The following is a 20,899-nucleotide window of genomic DNA, read 5'->3' on the forward strand; positions in this document are numbered from 1 at the left end:
TTCTTAAACACACAATTCGCCTCATGCTCTCAAAGTGAGGAAAAGGAGAATCCTTAAAACTGTGGATGTTTTTGTAAATGTCATCTAAACAGAAACGGAATGCAGATTTGGGAAGGTGATTGAGGGGAAAAATGAAAAAGGAATAAAAGGATTGTGGAAATTTTCAATATGTTGCCAAATTCTGTTGGTCATAATAACAACAGTTGTTTTAAGTCAGCAAGGCAGGAAGTTGCATTTTCTCATTTGAAGATTTCCATTGTTAGGAGGAATCAAATTTACCAGCAGAAACAACTTCTGTATTGTGGGTTAGAAATCAGTCCTGAGGCAAAGGAAATTTCCAGGCTGCAGTGAAGGGATGGAACACATAACATTGAAATTAAATTCATAAAAGTTAATAGGCAAGACTACGACATGCTGAGCTGTCTGTAGGTGACATGGATTGAAAGAAACAATGAAAACCAAACAAGTTCAGCTTCAGACCTTTGGGAAGGGAGTGGAGAGATGCCCAAAGTGCTGCAAGGCTGACTGTGCCACTGATGCCCCATTTCTGCCTGTCCCTGACAGTGCCATCAATGCTGTCCAGTCCTTCTGGGCACTTTCCCCCTGATTTCGGGGTGTTCTTTTTAATCCCATCAGGAAAGCATCACTTTTGATGCTTCCACCCTCTCTCTCAGTCAATATACCACCTGAACTGTGCAGCTGTGGTGGTATCTAAAAAGTCCTTAGTCAAGTTTTATTTGCCTCTGTGCAACCAGAGTAATGGGTCTCCTTGCAGTAATCACAGACTCTCAGCAGCAGAAATGCTGTAAAGTGAGGGAAGCAGTCTGGAATTAGTTATGGGAGCAGTCTGCTCCAGGGTTTTGAAACCTTGGCCAGGGAATCAGGTCAGGAATAGTTGTTCGAGTGTGCAACAAGTGTAATTTTTTCACTTGGCAACAGTTTTCAACAGTCTGCAGGAGGTTTGTTTTGTTTGTTAAAAGATTTTATGTTCATCAAATACCCATCCCCAAATCTAATTAATCTGGAAGTATTCAGATGTGCAGATCACAGAAGAAGGAAATACTGATATTTTCTTCTCCCTAGACCAGTAAATTTTCTGTATGAAAGCGGCAGAATTAATTAATTTAGACACAGAGGAACCCCAGTATGTTGCGTGTTCTGGTTGAAATACTCTGTATCATATTTGGTTGAGTTATTCCTCAGCTTTGTTTTCAGGAAAGCTGTTGTTACAGAAGCAGAAGGGAAAAGAAGAGGGAAGATGTGCAGTAATACAGGTTAAAGACACCTGGACTAATATTTCTCAAATCAATTAAAACAGTTGATCTACTAAATACTTGTTCATGTACAATTGTGCTTTTGAAACAAACTGCAGGATCTAAAAAGATTATACCAATTAAAACAAACAGAAAACAAGAATCAAATCAAACAATTATTTCAGTATGTTTGCAGAAACCTTCCTTGCATAAATAATATCATGTAGAAAAGGCAAAACATTAAGAAAATAACTGCAGAAATTTAAATTATGTTTACAGGCTCATTCTAAAATACTTATTCTACCCTACAATTTCCTCGAATGGATTTCTGAGCTAGTCCTGTTTGGCAGAAACCTGAAGGACTTTAGCAATGTCTATTGTGACTTTGGACATGCTCTGCCTACTCGTGGGGCATATATTGAATTTCTGTGGATAAAAAGGTCTCCTTTTTACCCGTTTTTTCAGAACTTGGACTAATACACACATGTAGCATTTTGGATTTCTCTACCTGGTCACAGGAACCCATTTTTAATCACCTTACCTGGTCTATGATCTACATTTAGATTAGTAGAACTTTCATCTCTTATGTAACATATTCCTGTCACAACAAGTAAATTCTCACTGCAGATTAATTATTGAGTATTTTGTAGTGAGGTTTGAAATCCCTCCTCATCTCCACGCTGGCTCAGGGATGGCTCCGGTCTCTGCCCTGGGCTATTGATGCTTTGAGCAACTCAGGTGCACCTGTAAAGCTCTGCAGCCTCTGCAGTACGGGTGCATCTGAACATGCAATGTTGACAGCAAAATGTCAAGGCTGAAAGTAATTTTTAAAATTTTCATCTCTTCTTATCTCTCCAGCATTAACCACAACTAAAAAAAAGTAATTCCCAAAGCACACCGCCGTGACTGTGATTAAAATAATCTTTAAGCATAATTTACAAAGACAAAATGTGTTATGGGAAAGACCCTGAGCAGCGTTTTCACACAAAAACTAAGCAAATATTCAGAAAAAGTGTTTATTCAAGTAGGAGCTGTGCCACGTGTGAATGATGCCGTTTTTCTGCCTCTTCCCCCTTGCAGGCCTGGCTGCTGAGTGAAGCAGAGGTCTGCACCCAGGTCTCCACCGGGATGTCACGGTTACAAGACACACCCGTGGCCAGAATCCACAGGTATCAAGGTTCCTATTACTGGAAAAAACTTCTCCTAAAGTGAAATGAAGATCAAAGCCCACAGAGAGCCCTGCTAAGCAGAGTCAGGTGTTTGTCTGCAGGAAAGCTGCAGCAGTGATTCCACACTGGGCGCCTGTTACCTCCTCCTCATCCATGAAACAACCCCCAACGGGGCAAAGGCTCCTGGCAAACAGGGGAACAAATCAGCTGCTGCTGCAGGAACAGGCAGCTCAGCTTGCCTTCCTAAAACCTCAGTGCACCCACACATCCAGGGATTCCACCTCCAGCTGCAGGCTGCACCTTCCTAAATCACGACTCCTGCTCAGGAGTGAGGTCCCAGCTTGCAGCCACAGGAACTGTGCAGAGAGCTCAGATTTGTCTGTCAGCCAGGGCAGGTTTGTGTGTGACTGGGCAGTGCCCTACGCCGAGGGGTGCTGTGAAAGTCCTGCTCTGGGCGCAGAGCTGGGCCGGGTATGAGGTGTTCAGGTGCCAAGAGTTTGGAAGAACCCAGAGCTGTAAGGCAGAGATCCCTGACCTCTGCTCTGCTCCAGGCTGTAACAGAGGTGCCAGGCTTGCTCTACATTGCACTCATCAAATGAGTTAAAAAAGCTCCATGTTCCCAGTGACATCCTGCAGGCTCATAGCTCTCACAAAGCTGCTGGAGCTTCCAGCACATCTTCCCTGCAGCCTGTGGGGTGCTCCACTACATGCAAGAAACAACTTCCCACTCTTTGGCTTTTCAAGAACAAAGGATACAATAAGATCCCAGAAACTCTATGGGTCCCTGTACAGTTAAAATCACAGAATCCCAGGACGGTTCGGGTTGGAAGAGACATTAAACATCATCCAGTGCCACCCTCTGCCATGGGCAGGGACACCTTCTACCATCCCAGGTTGCTCCAAGCTCCATCCAACCTGGCCTTGGACGCTTCCAGGGATGGGGCAGCCACAGCTTCTCTGGGCACCCTGTGCCAGGGCCTCCCCACCCTCCCAGGGAAGAATTTCTTTCACATGTTGGACCTAGATTTCCCCTCTTTCAGTTCTTGAAGATAATGGTGTTTCACACAAATAAGTCTATCTATCTACACTGTTTGTCTCGTGGTCCCCAAAGCCTAACTCTAGGGGGTAAATATCTGAAAAATGATTTTTATTTTGGTTTAAGCTGTTTAAATCACTTTAAAAAGGGGTATTAAGAAGGTGATATAATTCTGCCTCTTGAAATATTTTTCAACACATTGAAAAGATATAATATGGTCATGTTTTGGGCCTGAAATCTAAAATGTGTGGGAGAAGGATTCTTCTGCAAAAGAATATAAAAGCATAGCCTTTTGCTACGAAAGTTTGCCAAAGTTTCATCAAGTCATATGTCCCTGGAAAGTATCTCTTGGCAAATGCCCTGTCCTGTCCACCAGGGATGTTCCATCTGGATTGCAATGTCCCTGCCAAACGGAGCATGTGCAACCCACTTGGAAAGATCAGGCACCCTTCGCTCTGGGGAGAACAAAATTGCTTGGAAGAACAAAACTCTGCAGCTCTTCCTTGTGGCTGCACGAAAATGTGGGTGTGGAGAAGGAAATGAAAAGGGGTGAGACGTGACTGTTTCTGGGAAGGATGTGGGGTTTTTTTCTTACACAGCAAGTCAGGCAGGAAGGACCTGAGGGAAGGCACAGCCAGACTAAAAATAAGGAGAAACAAACGTGGGAGAAGAAGAGGACAAGAGAACCTGTGAAAGAGTTGAAAGACTAAATGAAAACAGTCAGATTTACAGAAAACAGGAGGTTTTCAAAACTCAGGTGTAAGAGGTAAAGGCAAAAGGTGAAATGCAGTTGTTACTTCAAAGAGAGCAAGAAAAACCTGCTTTCCCCACAGGCAGCTCTGGAAAGAATGGACGCTGTGAAGTGGAATGAAATATTAAGATGAAAATATTAATACATTTAACCTCCTGTAAAAGCAAACCCCAACACTTAGCTGAGGTGATGAACTACTGCCATGGTGGCACTGGAGACATAGGACTGTCTGATGTCAGATGAGGTGGAATTTCACCTGTAGCTCACCTTAATCTCTGAAAACAGTGCTGCTGCATTTGGTTAAATGCCATTTTAACCACGCACAACACGCCCAGGGAAACACCAGCAAATTGTCACCACTACAATGCCTTTCAACTGCATTGAGATGTTTAAAACACAAAGAGGTAAAAATGGTGACAGCCCTGAAAAATCAAGCATGAGGTGGCTTTTATTTGGTGGTCAACAGCTGATAGTGTTGTACCTCAGATTTTAGCTGTAACTCAGTGGTGTTTATAGCACTGAAGGAAATCATCAGCAGCAGTAAGTCCTTTAGATTGGTCAAAGTACTCTAAATCTAATTAATTATTCAGCTTCTTAAATAGGTTTGGGCCATATACAGGATGAAAAAATGTAAAAAAGAATAATTATCATGGATTACAATTAAACTTAATCAGAATATATGATGAATCAAAGTAGCTGTTACTTCAAACGTTCTTTTACTGTGACTTTTGGATGCAACATGAATATGAAGATACTTAATCAGATAAATAGCAAAGAAATGAAAGACAAAAAATGCTGTTTTCTTCATTAGAAAAAATTGATTCAATTCAGACCTAAAGGCCAAACTGAAGACCCCGTTCTTAGTATTTCTCCAATACAAACCACAAATATAAGCAGTAATTTTGTACACACTGAATTGGGTGTAGATGTTCATTGAAACATTCTTCCTGTTTGTCACAAAAATCATGTTAGACACACATCAGATTTTTCATCCTCAGAGTGAGTCTGAAATATGGAATTTCAAAAGTAAAAAAATGGGTTGGATGACGTAAGAATATGATTTTTCCCCATAGCTAATATTTTATAAACTTTTATCTGAAGAGTTTTTTAAACCTTTGTAATCTCTATTTATGTTTGATGTTAGCAAATGAACATTTAGTAAAAGATATTGATGCTGATATCTCTAAACCTAAAAATTTATTCTCCAAAAACTGCAACTAAGTTTCTAAAAGTAAAGAAATAAGTTTAATTCACAGATATACTGTGTATACATTTACGTATAGAATAGCAGAAGTAATTACCTTTCAGTATCTCCACTGACTGTATCCCCTGCTCTCTGCAGAAGAAAAATAAAGAGCATTAAGCACAACTAAAGACCAGACTTCCTTGGTGCTCTCAGCACAGTGAAACAAGCAACAGAGGTAAACCACAGTCATTCTGCAACTCAAAGCAAAGGAAATGGAACACTTATTTCAATTTCTAGCTAAGAGTTATTTTAAAATGAAGATCATGCTTAAAACAACTTCCATCTGCACTTAGCAACTAATTTCAGATGCTGTGTAATTGTGATCAAAGCTCTTTAAAAGAAGGGAGCTAAAATTTGTTAGAATGTTTGCAAAAGTGTTAATATTTGACAGGGAGTTTAAACAAAAAGAACAATTATTGCAACACAGAATACAGAACTTCAGAAGGACAAACTGTCATCAAAACTTTCTTTGATGGCATTCTTACCATTTTCAATGACCTGAATAACCACGCTGGTTATTCCTCTGAGGTCTGGAAATGAACCTGTCTTCTTGGAGTAAGTAGCAGCTGATTCAGGGTTAAGAATAAAATCTTCTGACAGTTTAAGTTACTTTAAAACAAGTTTTATGATGGGGAATTTTTTCCCACAGATAGAAATTGAAATTTACAAAAACTGAAATTACAAAAAAACCCCCCAAATAGGTTGTAAAATTAATGTGTATTTGTTTATAAATGCAGAAATCTGCACTTGCAAAATCTTTGACTATGACTTTCTGGATAACCAAATAGGAAACTGATAATTTTAGTAAGTGCAATGTTTGTGTTTCAATGCCACTACTTGAGGCTTGCAGCAGATGTTTAATCACAGATAATATTTAATCAGAGATGAGTTCAGAGCACAGCTACAAACCTGAAATGGGAGAGACAGGAAATTTGCTGGGGCTGCTGCACCCCAGGGCTCTGCACAGGTACTGTAGCTCTGCAGCAGGGTTTCTAAGGCAGCTCTAAAATGTTCAGGGGACAAACACATTTTGCCACCTCCTTCTTCAAGAAGTCTCCCTTGCCACTGGGGAACCCAGTGCAGAACCAGTTATCTGCTTTTAGTGTGCTTCAGCTAAACTATTCCAGCAAATGTGAGCAGCAAAGATGGCCCCACTCAAATAAAAGACCTTATCTGATGAAAAGTAATGAAATGGTGCCCTTACACTAAAAGCAGGGAGTTCTCTGACATTCCTTGTTGAAACCAGGCAAAGGCAGGAGCTCCCCACTGAGTGATTGAGTACACAAACCCGTAACAAGCTTTCCTGAGAGCCATAAATGCCTCAATTCTCCTCAGAGTATGCTGAAATGTAGCCTAGAGAACTTAAAAAAAATGGAAATACCCTGTAGAAATAGATTTTCTCGAAGCAGACTGGCAGCGTTAACAGCACACAGCTAAAGCAAAATATCTGCTTGAGAGATGTTGTTTTGGTGCTAAAAATGCACTGCTAAATACAAATGAACCAGTCTGAGCATCCCTGGAAAATACTGGGGACAGCCCAGGAAAATATTGTGTGGCCAAGCGAGCAAAAGAACTTTGACAGCAGCACTACTGGTGCTACTGTTATAAAAATAGAGTCTATTCCTACCAGAAGGCTCAAAGCTTTCCTTCTCTTATCCCTCTGACTTCTAAGGTTTCTAATTTTAGCAACTGAAAGTGGGACTACTAATTCAGTCAGTGTTTCCCATTCTATTTCTTAATTTTCTTTTCTGAAAATGCTCCCAAAGTAAAAGCAAAGTGTTTCCAAGTCAGGGTTTATCACTCTCTCCCAAAGGGGACCCATCCCATGCTCCCTTCCCTGACAAAGCTGAAATAAACGTCCCTCACCCTGCTCTGGCTGCTCTTTGCAGCACCTGGATTACAAATTTTCACTGCTGTAGGAACTCAGTTATTTATTTCCTCCCAAGAAAATGCACAAACCCCACCTCTATCACACGCTGGATTGTGGTTTCCAGATTTCTTTTGATCAGATGTGTATTTCATAAGCAATTATAAGTGTGATGTGAACTTGCATATATTAGGCTGAAAAAAGTCTTACTAGAGAGAAATTTGCTTCTGATAATAAACCACATTTTTCTAGACGTCAGTCTTTCAACACCATGAATTTTTCTGCATTACCAAGCACTAATTTCCAAAGATATTGAATAATGTAATCTAATTAACTGAAGCATAGTCTGTAGCAGGGAAATTTAAAAAAGCTCTGTAACAGTGTGAAAAAGAAAAATATGATTTAACCATTGAACAGCTCTTAGATTATTGTAACTGATTATTAGTTCACTCACTGCAATTTAGAAAAGAGCAAAGAAGAATATCTATATAAATACAGAGAGGGAGAAAAAATTGTTGATATTAGTCCTTGAAACATAAAACCCATAATTACTACTTTTTAAGTTTTTATCAATAATTAATTTATTAAAAGAAAAATCGCAGCTCCTGACCAGCTCATCACTAACACAGAGATTATTACCAGTATTTAAGTGTGAACATTCAGGATTACTACAGACCTTTGTCACGTATTTATCACCTTTTATTTGACTGATTTTCTCCCCAAAGAAGCCCTCTTGGGAGTACAATCTTGTTGCCAGCTTGAAATGTCAACCTTTATAAAGGATTTCTGATACTATACATAGAAAACCCCACACTCTGACATTTCTATAAATGTCTACCTGTAGCTAAAATTAATTTCCTTGTGTCATTGTAATTACCTGCCCATACAATGCTGACAATGACTTACATGTAGAAGGCTCCTGCCTGCATTTTCAGCAACCTTTTATATAATTTTTTTTTGAGTAGTTGCTTCTTAGCAGTTTGTGACATTTGAAAAAAAAAAAAGAAAGAAATTGCCTTTTCCTAGTTCCCAAACTAAAACTTTACTTCATCTTACTACAAGGCCACTTTCATGAGTAGCAGACATGTGGGAGGCTCAGGAGGCACAAGTCTTGTCATGCTGTCAGAGACTATAAAGCACAAATTCTGTGAAATTCAGGTCACTGGCACCTATCTGCCTTCTTTAGTCAGCTCCAGGGATTCCCATGGATCTGCTTCTGCCTTTCACGAGTGGAGATGAAAGGACCAAAAGGTCTCTGTGGTCCCACCTGCAGATCTGAGGTTCCTCTCCCAAAGGAAATCCTGTAGCAAGTCCCATTTACCTGAAACTTCTATAAATAACTTATAACAAAAAAATTTGTTCCTTTGAATCAGAATTTCTTCTCCCAAGTAATCACATAAACCACTGAGACCAGAAGAACCCTGAGCTGCACAGATCATGTGAAAATATTCAACACTCATTATTTACTTGTTGTTTCCTAAAGCAAGAGACAGGAATAGTCAGTAATGAGATTAGAATAGTTTCATATTGTGTGTTACCAATCTCAAAGGGCAAATTCAATATAATCATTCCAGCTAGATATATCATTTATTCAGATGCAGATTCAAAAGATTCATTCCATCTACATATATCATTTATTCAGAAGCAAAGATTCAAAAGATTCTTTGTTGTACTGTTCTTCCATTCTTCTATACTCAGATACTGAATTATTATTAATAAAAGTAAAAAAAAGAAATTTCTTCTTCTGCTTCCTTAACTCACACATCCATTACCCTGAAGATTCCTTTATATCAGGTCTATTCAAAATCAGTCAAACAGTGGCCTTGTTACGAGGGGCTTTACTCATCTCTCTGCCTCAGAGAGCTGATGCTTCACCCACTGAATCTACTTTCACAATTATCATGCTGAGCCAAAAATAAAAGCAGCCCTTGAGGTTTTCATTCCGCTCACCCTCGTTGAGGGGAGAGCTAACAGACAGGAAATCACCTAATGTAATCTACGTTTGTGTACGGTTTGAGGTACTCAAATTTGTGCTGAAGAAAGCAAGAGGGCAGGTGAGAAAATTCACTGAAGGCAGAGGGAAGGGATCCACTTGGAATTTGTAATTATGGGGTGATGATGAGCATTGTCAGCACAGGGTGGGGAACAGGGGAGGCAGCAAAGGGTGAGGCCAGGAAAAACACTCAACTCCTTGCCCTACCTTTTCCTCACTTTCCCCATTCCCGTGGGAACAGGTTACCTGTGGCCCTGCCCAGTCCAGGGCTGACCTTTCTGCCATGAAATGCTTCTGTCCTCCAAAACCCCGTCTGTGCTCTCCTGCTGGGGAAGGGGAAAGGACAGGGAGCAAGGCTGAGCCATGAGTGGAGAGAAGAAATCAGAGGTGTCTCCAAAGTGTTTCGGCTGGATTCCTTACACACTGATCCTTTCAGCAGCAGGACATGGTATTTGTGTGGTAAGGGAGAGATTTCTATTTGGTGCAACTTCTGGAGGATAAATATTGCAATTATCATAGCAATAATATCAGTTGCAGCTAATATTTATTAACAGATGGCTGTTAAATTTGGCTTTAGGCTATATATAGATATAAACCATTTTTTTGGTAGCCCAGCAAAAGAATAAAAAAGGAGGCATAAATTCATTTGCTAAAATAACACAATACAGTACAACTTAGTTGTGTTGTGGTTCTCTGGAGTCAGAGGACACCAGAATGTTTTACAAATGGCAATTTACCCATGAAGTCACAGCAGGTTAATGAATGCTTCGTTTGCTGACTTGCATTGGTAGTTTGTAGTGGTTTGTTTGAAGACTGCAGAATATCAGCATTTAAATATGCTCTAATAGAGCAAAATTACTTATGAAAACACTGCATATGTTTGTATAAAGACAGCCTCATATTTGCTTTGTGCAAAGTGTCCTGATATAACTACAAACACAAGGAATTCTAGGCCAAGCAGGCAGCCTAAACTTTTGGAAGCTGCAAGAATGAGCAGCCTGTCTTGGGGCTGAATCGCTGAAGGAGTTACCACAGGCCAGTGCAAATACATCCATCCTAACCAGGCTGCTCCAAGCAAAATCCCAGCCCCTCTCCTGAGGTTCTGCAATGGGCTGGTTCTTACAGAAATCAGGGACAACCAGAGTTCTGGGCTAACACTGGCTTAGTCTTTTTTTTTTGTGGATCCAAGTCAGTTATGAAGTTCTTGATTACTGAATGAATGTGGAGACCTAAAGACTGATGACATTATTGCTTAAAAGAACCTTCCTTAATATTTTATTTCCCTTATACTGTAAAATACCTTTTAAAAATACCTTTTCCCCCCTTTGAGCTGTTTATAGATTAATGAAGAGTGTAGTTTAGAGAATCAGGTCTGAGCAGAACTCGAAAGAAATACATTATTGGACATTGCTACTCAAGGATCCATCTTCAAGTATGGGCTAGATACTTGTCAGCTCAAGCCTTCGTGTGCACAGTCGCAATGTGTATTATTTTACAATCAGTACAACTGGGCAGGCTCATTTTGAAGCTACAGAAGCCAGAAATACTTCTACTGGCTTCTCTGAGCAGGCAGAATCCACACAATCTTCCTCAGAGTGATTTCTCAGCATAACTGCAAGGTAGGGGAAGAAGGTTTTTCCATATTACAGATACTTAAATAAAAAGCAAAGGTGGAATTTATTCAGCAATTCAGAAAGGAAATAAAACTCCGAAGAAAGTAATGCTCATCCCTGACAGCACAGTTTTGTTTCTTTCTGCAAGAGCAGGAAGGAATAAATAAAACATGAGCACTTTTCCTGCAAAATTGGCAATAAAAGCTCCTCCTTCAGTCAGTGGAGCTGAATATGTGTGATTCTCCCAGACTGCCTTAATTATTATCCTTATCACAGCAGCACTCAGACTGCCGATCACCCCAAAAAAGCATCTGGAACATCTGGCACATCCCAGCATGCACCCATTACACAACACCCAGAGTTACATTGGTTTTGCACAGGTTTTAATTCTCAGCATGTGCTGTTAAACTTTATATCGTTTGTCAAGCCGCCTCTGCAGCTCCAGGAACAGTTAAAGAGCATTTCCATCGCCCTGCGCCAAAGGGATGAGTTACCAGCTTCCTGGGATCAGCAAGAAGGGAATAAAAAGCAAGTTAAGCAAGTGCTGAGTAACAATGGCTAACCCTAAAATACCATCTTGCTTCAAATTCTCTTTAAAATAAAAAGTGACTCCTGGCACTCTCAACGAATACCCTAAAGCAGCCATTATTCCTGTTTTACTGTGAAGGGAACATTGAAATGAAAGAATTGATCTTAAAACTCATTCAAATTAAGTCTTTTCTACACAATGAATTCTAATTCACCAAAAAAAAAAAAAAATAGAAATTCAAATCTGTTCTCCAGTTTCTTAATATATGATACTACAAAGCAAAATATCCAATTACTTTGTAGATAATAGGCCCAGAACATTTATCACCAAGTAAAACGAGATGAGAGATCATTATCCAATTGGAGAATTTAATGTGGTAACCAGCAAATTGAGTTTCAGAGCTTCAGAAAGTCGTGCAAGTCTGAGGCAATAAAACCACAGAGTTGAATGCTGTGTGGATTTCCAGACTGGATCTGGAATGAGAACTTCAATATTCTCTTTTTAAATGGAAGCTGGTTGCCACAGTGCAAAATGGACCTGAGCAGCAGGAAATACAGAGTTTGCTACAACTTTTTGTAAAATCCTGAAGATTTTTCAAGACATTTTGTGTTTTGTTTTATGGTCAGAAATGCAAAACGAACACTTTCCTGGGTACATCTGGTCTACTGAGCTGGAGTCCTGTGGGATAAGTTAATTTTCTTCAGAATGAGTTCTGGTAATACAAAATAAAAACATATTCAGGTTTTAACTCTATCCTTGTAAGGCCATATTTGGGCTCAACCCGGTAAATGATGTCACTTCAGAAGTGAAGTATTAGTAAACATAGAAAGCCATGTTCCAAGAGATACTCTATTAATTAATAATTATTTATAACAGCCTTGCTAATTGTAATTGACTCTTGCTTAGGTTCTGTGATATTGCATATCAATTAAATTAGAGTTATAAATATATCCTGGAAGGGGGCAGTGTTTCTTGACAGGAATATTTTACTGCAACATGGCTTCATGCATCATTTTATATCCTGGGCATGCTGCCAATATTGCATTACCTAAATATCCATTTTATATAGGAACTCTGCATCCTCCCAGCAACTTATGAAATCAGGCTAATTGTTTAATTTTAGGTTCCAAATCAACATTCCTTCCAAAGCATTAATCTAGTGGTGAATCTCTGCAATTACCAATTTTGCAAAACTTATTACGTCTGGAAATTTAAACTCCTGTTAAGTAAGTGCCTTTTTGTATTTTTCTGCCACATATTTATGTAAGTGCTTAGAAAATTAAGCAATGGCTAAATGATGCTCGATTCCTCCTTCCATCAAGCCATACTTGTTTGATTACAAAGCATTATCACCTTCCCTTCGCTAAAGATGATGAAAATCCTATTTGTCATCTCCATTTCCCAAAGCATTTCTCTGGGCTGAAATTTTAATCTATATCCAGAAGTTGCACTGGGCGTGTGTTAAGAGGAGAGGATTTCATGGAAATGTGATTCCAACAGTTCTGCACTTTTGCCTTCCATTGAAAAACACAGAGCAAAAGTAAGAAGACAAGCTAAACCAGTTTTGTCAAATTTTCTAATACAAATGTAGCAAAAGCTGTTTTAAGGTGATTTAATTAGGTAAGGTTTAGAGGCATCTTGTTTTGATTAACCTTAGCCTTGGAGAATGGATTCTTGAGAGGATAAAATCTCATTATCCAAAAGAAGTTTATATATTAAAATGCCTATGAAAATCCTGGTAACACCTTTAGATATTAAGGAAATGAGCTAACCTACTTAAATTTATATCTAAGAACACAACAACTCTGTTACTTTTCTCTTCCTTTTTGCTATCAAGCTGCCATGAAATGTTCCTTGATATTTAACATTTTTGTTCTGGGTAGCTCTCTTTCAAGATAAACATGCCCATTTTTTTGCTTGGCTTTTCAGAATTCTTTCAGTATTCCAAGTGGAAAGACGTTAATGTGAATGATTCTGTGCTGGCAAGAACCCACAAAATCTGTGTCAGCAACTCTGTGTATTTGTCGACTCAGTTCCTCTTGTATATTTATAAGGCAGTTGACAAAGTGCCTCAGATATTCGGATTCCTGTGATTATCTCCTGAAGGACTGCAAAGGTCTCTTTTAATTCTGCTCAAAAAATTTATGGTGATAAAAGAATTAATACCACTCTGTCAGTCCATGAATAATCATTTTACCTGTGCCCTCCTTTGTAATCACTGCACATTAAACAGTTTGTGAACAGGGACTGCACTGACTTTTAGGGTAGACCAACAACTCCAGGTAAAGTTGTCTCTTCCCAGGATAACTCCTCTTTTCCAGTTTCCTGCTTTTCCTTCAGACCCTTTAGAGCTGACATATTGTGTCATTCGGGTATTTAAAAATATTTATTATCATACAATATCATACTGCTAATTTATCACATCAATTAATTGCATGATGGTATGGAAATCATGCAAGGAAATATAACTTCAGTCCTGAAATCGAGGGTGGAATTTGCATCTTACCCTAAATGACCTATTTCCCTCCCATCAGAACTCAGGTGAGCCAACAGATCATCAACAGACTTCCAAAAACTGTCTGAAAGCATCTGATTCATCTGCCAAGTTATGAAATATTGTTGAGGTTGTTGCAGAGTTGTATAGTAATTTTCTCATTCATTCCAATAAGTTGCCTGCTGCTTTTCTTTCTGGGTTTGAAATCCTTTGCTTTGACTTCGTGATACTCAAAATCTCTGTCAGAGAGATTTAAATCCACAATTAAAATAAAAAAATTTAAATAAACAGTAACTCCATTAAACCCATCTGGTTTTACAAGACACAGTAATCAAAGTGGAAATACAAAAGCTTATAAATTAATGTTTAATAAACCATTACCGGAGGCTGAGTGCAGGATCCTTATGAACCTTCAAAGATAATTCAGTCAAATTAAACTAAACTCAGTGAGACTGAGTAATTAAGAGCACTATTTTATTAAAGCATCTGACAGCAAATGATTCTTGCCTTGTCGTTTCCTGTTCTGTCCTGACTTTTATGAGAAAGTTGTCGTGATACTGACACTGAAAAACAGACTCTTAGGACAAAGTTGTCACGACACCACCACTGAGCAACCTTTCTTGGGCTAAAAACCACAGCATTAAAACATGGAGTAGAAGACTGTGCCTTTATGCCTGGATCAATGCAAAGAGGAGAACATTTGAGTGTTTCCCACGTGGTTCATGCAGGGAGGTGTTTGTGAGGCACTCACATGATAAAGTGGAACTGTGTTGTTCTCTGCCAGGGAGAAGTTGAGCACGTCCTGCTGCCCGGGCTCCAGCCTGACATTCATGGTGGAGGCCAGCACGGAGGGGCTGAGGGGGTAGCTGGGGTTCCCTGGGGGTTTGCCCTTTTTCCTGGACCTCCGGCCCGTGTCCCGCTTGTTGTCCTTCTGTGTCAGAGGCTCCTCCTGGATCACCAGGATCTTGTCGTCGCTCAGGTACCGCAGGAGTGAATTCTCAGAGTCAGTGGTTGGAGGGGAAAAGAGGCAAAAAGAAACATTAGGAAGAGGAAACAAGCAGAGAACCATTTTGGCTGGCCAGAGACCATCACTTGGTCCTGTTACACTGGAAAGAGTCGTGTGAATATCCAGGGAATTGTGAGGGCTCTCCCTGCACTCCGTCCCACGTTTACTGACACCACCCCCTGCCATGGGAGGTGAAAGGGAGCGGACACAGAAAATATGACTGGATTGTATCATGCAGGGAGCATCTCTGGGGCCATTCCAGAGGCCAGGATTGTAATTTCAAGGAACTTGACAAGCTGGAATAATGGTTTTAAGGAGATGTGAAGTGTATTTGGGCACAGTTTCAAAATGGGAGCTGGCCAGGCAACAAGTCCGTTACTGTCTGTAACAGTGAAATATGAGCTAAACATACATCAACAGATTTGGGATAAATCAGAAAAGGCTTGTGCCTTAAATGAAATTTATTTTCTCTTGGAATGGAATTTTACTGAAAAAGGTAATTTAAAATCCTGTATTGATTTTCAAGAATGTAATTCATTTTTTGTCACATTTTTAGGAGTCAAGTTGAACTCCTCTCAGCTTCCAGACCATGCTTAAAAGATTCTAAAAAAATAGTATTCAAGAATCTTTAACAATTGGTGTCACAATAAATACAGTTGTATATTTGAAGAATATTCTTTTGAATTATATGATTTCTTTTCACCAGAGGAAATAAAGGAAAAAAGGAACTGTGTAATCACTCCTCTTTCTTGCAAAGTTCATAATTCCCACTGGGATCAATGGAAGTTTAGAACTGCTGGTCTGAACACCGACAGCACAATTGCTGATTCCTGTTCCAAATTTTAATTCATACTGATCAAAATGTTCTCAAAGGATGTTACCTTACATCTGTAACATCACTTATTGTTTTGTAGAGCTGTGAAGATTTAGAACCGGTTGCTTTTAACATGTCTGAGTCTTCTTTTTCCCTTGACGTTTATCTTTCTTTGTACTAGAATTAAATTCCTCCTACTAATACAAACTTTTTAATTTCCAGAAATAGAAACACAAAAGCACAGACACACAACAGGCTCTTTTGTATCCTCTGTGACACTCAAAAAAAAAAAGAGAGATTTTTTCCTGTGATGCTCCTTAAGCAACGAAGCAAAAACATCTTGGAGAACAGCAGAGAAAAAAAAATACTCACCTCTGCTTCCCCTCTTGTACATGTTCTGTTCTTTGGACTCCCCTATCCAGCTGTACTCAGTAGGCATCGAAACTGGCCTCAAATCTCCTGGAAACAAGGCAAGGAAAACCAATATAATTTTTGAAGACTAGGAATGGAAGGCTGTAGAGTCAGAAATGTCTGTAAATTCCAGGTGTGACATGACCCCTCAGAGCAGACCATTATTAGGGCTGTGGCATTCAGGGTCAGTGAAACATCTCAGAGCCTCCTCTTCATCACCCCGACCTCGAGGGAAGCACCACCAACTTTGGTAAAATTCCTTGTAAATGTAAAGCAGATTACAAATTTATTTTTAAACTCTGTTCTGTAAAAATTTGCTCACTCATTAAACTCATGTTGGGAATAAAGTAAGAAGCAGTTTTTAAGTGGATGAAAATTCTGTAGGAAAAGTAGAGAGAACATTAATACAGACACAACAACAGAGATCTGTCAGGGAAATGTAAAACCCCTCTGACCTGGGAAACCACACGGCGAATAAGGAGGGGATCTCATTTCAAGGAACATTAATTTCCACTGGCTCAGAAAGAAAACCTGGATCACAGTTTGGTGACAACAACCATGGCAAAGATGATTCAGCCATTAGGGTTTTAATCAATGGGATTTCATGGCACTGTGGCTGGGAGATCCTGATGTGCCCAAGTCATTCCCGACTCGAGCATCAGGAGAGCAGGGATTGCAGAGCACCAAACCAGGAACACCCTCAGATCTTCTGAAAAGTGGAGGGGTAATATCTGGAGTGCTGAGATTTTCCCATATTACATTTTTGTGCATGCCATGAAATTTAGTATAAATAATCCTATGGAAAAATATGTACTTTCATTGTCTGCCTCACAGCTGAAACTACCTTTAACCACAAATGTATGCTTCAACTCCTAATCCTTAGATGAACAATATCAATTAAGAAAAAACCTTCAATAAATTGAAAAAAGCATAATCAGTAATACAAAAAAGGCTGAGAAACAAGATTTTAAATTTAAAAAAAGGAAAATAGGAAGGCATATAAAAAGTGAAGATCAACATATCCAGACTTAGCAGTTTTTCTGTAAAGAAAGCAAGGTCTGAAGCTCTGAAATGATTTATACACAAGTACAGATACCACAGCACAACAGACATCAAAAATAGAAATTTAGGACAGGAATCACACAAGGCAAATGAACAAGTGATTTTGTAAACTCCTTATTTCACTTCCAAGTCCTTTCCCAATGAAAAGTAACCTATAAATTGTTTTGACATTGCAGCTTGGATATTTTTCTGAGGAGCAAAAAATTGTTGTGTACAAGGAAATCAGAATAAAGCGAAAGAAAAAAATAATTATTATTTATGATGTTTTTGCCTCTAACACATAAACAGAGGAGGTTTGATATTCATTGCCACAAGAGCTCTTTAGACCAGAGCATTTTAGAGTCAGACAAATAATAGAGTATAATGTTAAGTAAAACAAAAAATGCACTGCAGTGTTGTTAAATACAAGATTAATTTTCACGAATAGTTTGAAAAAATGGGTGTTTTAATCGCCTTCTTAGATTTTGCATGTACTGTCAATACCCATCGCCTGCCTGAGTATCCATCCACCTACCAGCTGCACAGGAGACTTATTTCTAATAATGCCTGGAATTCTGGTAAGTCAAGCCTGGAATTTTGGAGCAGAGATTTGTGTCAGCCCAAGCAATAATGAAAGTGACTGCTCGGCCATGAAAGGCTTCAGAAATTTTATTTTCCTTTCTTTGCCCATGGCTCTGTGGTTCCAGCATCAGTTTATTTGAGCTGGCATAAATCCTGTCTTTTTACTGAAAGACACATTGTCACTTTGGTGATTTATGTCACCTCTCCATCAGAAAGTACAAAACATTCCACTACAGTAGAACGTAATTTTCATGTCTGTTAATCAACAGATTAATTAAATCTGTAGTTTCGAAAATTCTGGTTTAGCAGTCATTTTTGAGAGAAAGGTATATTTTGGAGATTTCAAAATCAAATTCCTTCTGGATTTCAATCAGAATTGTCCATCATAGATAAAAAAAATCTTGTGTACTCCTGGGATTAGGCAGAGAGGCCAATATTTTAAGTCACTGTGCAGTAAGAATTTATGAAAGCAAGCCAAAGGCACCCATCTGTCTCCAATTTTAATCACAGTTGAGATTTCTCTTTATCTTTCATTCTAATTTTGTTTTAAAATGATGTCAGCTCACAAGGAGATAAAGAGTGAACATTACTGGTCTTAAGATGGGATCCTATTCTTTAACGTCACAGCTCTTTCAAGCAAAAAGCATATGACTGAGGCAGCTCCTAAAAATATCCTGCCTAAAACAAAGATTTATTAAGATTTCCTACTCTGAAAAGGTTCTGTGTGCACACACACACCATCAAGTCCATCTTACTTGCCATTTTTACCAGAAATCCAGCTGCAGTCAGCAAATTACAACAGCAGGAGGGAAGTTCTGTGTAACTGATAAACACAAGATAAATACCAAGAACAGGAGGCAGAGAAACCGCATTTAAGAACATTCCTGGTAGCAAACCCCACACCAGACTAAGTGGCAGCAGAATCAGTGACTGCAGAGCTTTAACGGGTTTCTTTTTTTCCCCCACTGTGCTCCCTTTCAGCTGCTGTTGGATTTTCCACTAGGACCACTCTTGGGATTCTCTCCACTGAACTGCAGCAGGATTTCAGTACCTGTGTTCTTCACAGACACGTTTTCCTTTACTATTCTGAGCTTCTGAGAGGTTTTCCCTTTCTTAAATTTCAAAGACAAAAACTTAGGAAGCTGTGGGGGTTTTTTCAACAGAATGAGAGGAGAAAAAGGTCTCAGAGCAGGTGAATAAAGTACTTACTGATGGCTTGCCATGTATAAATAGATATGTATATATATCTATAAAGATAGCAGGTACCCATAGAGAACACTATGGTCATTTCTTTCTCTGAGGCTCAGAAATAATGTCAGTTTCAAAATCAGGTATAATTACAGTTTTCAAAAGAAATCTCCTCTCTGAAATCTGTAGGCTTTACAAAAGTATCCTACTGCCTTAAAAATAGAGCCACTGAAAATACACGGACAAAACACTGCTGTGTTTCAGCAGTATTTTTCTCACATTCATTAAACACCAAGCAATTCAGTTTAAACAGACAAACAAAAAAAATTATCACTTAATTTTCAACAATACCTTTTATATAGATACATATACTCATATAGGAGCACATGTGATTGTACACCTGTGCACTCAATAGGGATTTATATACACACAAAATTTCTATAGAAAACCAGAGTTAATCATTGTTTTAATAGCATTTTATATATTTAAGCAGTCCCCATCCTAAGATTTTGAAATACAATTCCAGCACTAACGAGTGCATTGTAGGATACTCCTCATGCATTTAATGCAGTGCTGAATTTTGGAGGCCCTTCCATCTTACAGACACTTTCATACCAAAAGTCAGGCCCTGCACTGAAGTTTAACAGCCCAGAACATTGCAAGTGGAATAATCTCCAGGAGTTTGGGAGGGGAAATTGGAAATCAAGATGCTGGCTACCCAAATAATACAAATTCAGTTATCAATTCAACATTTCAGTATGTACTGCTAAAAAACTGTACAAGTGATGTACTCCTGACCAAGAATGTTAGTGTGTAATTTTTCTAATTATTCCTTCATGTCAACTTTTGTTTAATATTCAGAGCCAACAGGTCACGGTCTGACAAAGAATGACTGATTTTTGGGAGTGTTGCAGAGTTAACAGCACCCTTTGTAAATGTGGCCAAGTGGAAGAAGGTTGAAGAAATCCAGCCTACCATGAGTGGGGGTTTTTTCCCTTCTCCTCACACCTGTGGCTCTGCTCCTCTCGTACTCAGGGCCCCCGGGGTGGCCTTCCCCTTCAATCAGGGTGTAGTATTTCCCACTCTCGTGCTCCAGGAAATAGTTTGGAGACTCGGAGCCCTTCATCCCAGACTTCCCAAATTTGCTGATGTCATCACAAGACATTATTCCAATTTCATCCCTAAAAACAGAAGATGATGGAGAAATGAACCATTTAAGGTAAACTTCAAGCGTGCGACTGCCTCTCCCAAACACTACAAATAAAAAGTCTTGCAACTGAAATGCTGCGTGGGAGAACTTTATAAGAGGCAATTCAACAAATGTAAATTAACAAAACCATCATTAGGTGCCACTTGAATTCTAAGATAAACAGATATTCAGAAGTTTTCTAGGATCTGAAGGAGAACATAAAGAACTGTTGTAATGTGAGCAGAAAAGGGTTTGCCTTGGAGAAATGCTCAAGAATAAGATAGAAGTGGACACACAAAAGTAAATAAAACTAATTGATTAAAGACTTTAAATACTTCCTCGATTTAGGACTAAACCCAGGTTTTGCTCAGCTAAGGGAAAGTTAAGTCACTCAAAACAACGATATGATGCTTAATGTATTTTTAGCTCTTAATTTTATTAATTTTTTAGCTTGATGGAGGGGCTGTTTGTTTTGGTTTTGTTTTACTAATCTAATGAAATTAAAGTGCAAAATTTTATTTTTAAAAACCTCAAATTCCTTGGGACATAAATACCTGGGGCCATAAAGTCCTGACATAGGAGAGAGAATGAAAACATCCTGGAGTGCGGAGTTGTCCATCTTTGAGGACATGCCCATCGTACTCGTAGGGGTTGTAGAGCTGCTTGTGGGGCTGGTTGGAATCACAGGCTGTAAAAATCAAAAAGGCACATGAAGAA

General features: G+C 39.0%; 1 protein-coding gene across 1 annotated transcript in view; it reads right to left on the reverse strand.

Annotated features, from left to right (window-relative positions):
* The window catches only part of LOC116450923 (connector enhancer of kinase suppressor of ras 2-like), a 174,507-nt gene that overhangs the window by 33,845 nt on the left and 119,763 nt on the right, over positions 1–20,899 (reverse strand). Inside the window, exons 11-15 of the mRNA XM_032123908.1 lie at positions 20,737–20,870; positions 19,969–20,174; positions 16,144–16,230; positions 14,703–14,956; positions 5,511–5,545 (exon numbers count right to left, since the gene is read on the reverse strand). Coding sequence (XP_031979799.1) covers positions 5,511–5,545; positions 14,703–14,956; positions 16,144–16,230; positions 19,969–20,174; positions 20,737–20,870 — 716 coding nt within the window. The remainder of the gene's footprint in view (positions 1–5,510; positions 5,546–14,702; positions 14,957–16,143; positions 16,231–19,968; positions 20,175–20,736; positions 20,871–20,899) is intronic.

Source organism: Corvus moneduloides, chromosome 14, assembly GCF_009650955.1.
Source record: "Corvus moneduloides isolate bCorMon1 chromosome 14, bCorMon1.pri, whole genome shotgun sequence".
NCBI classification, from domain to species: Eukaryota; Metazoa; Chordata; class Aves; order Passeriformes; family Corvidae; genus Corvus; species Corvus moneduloides.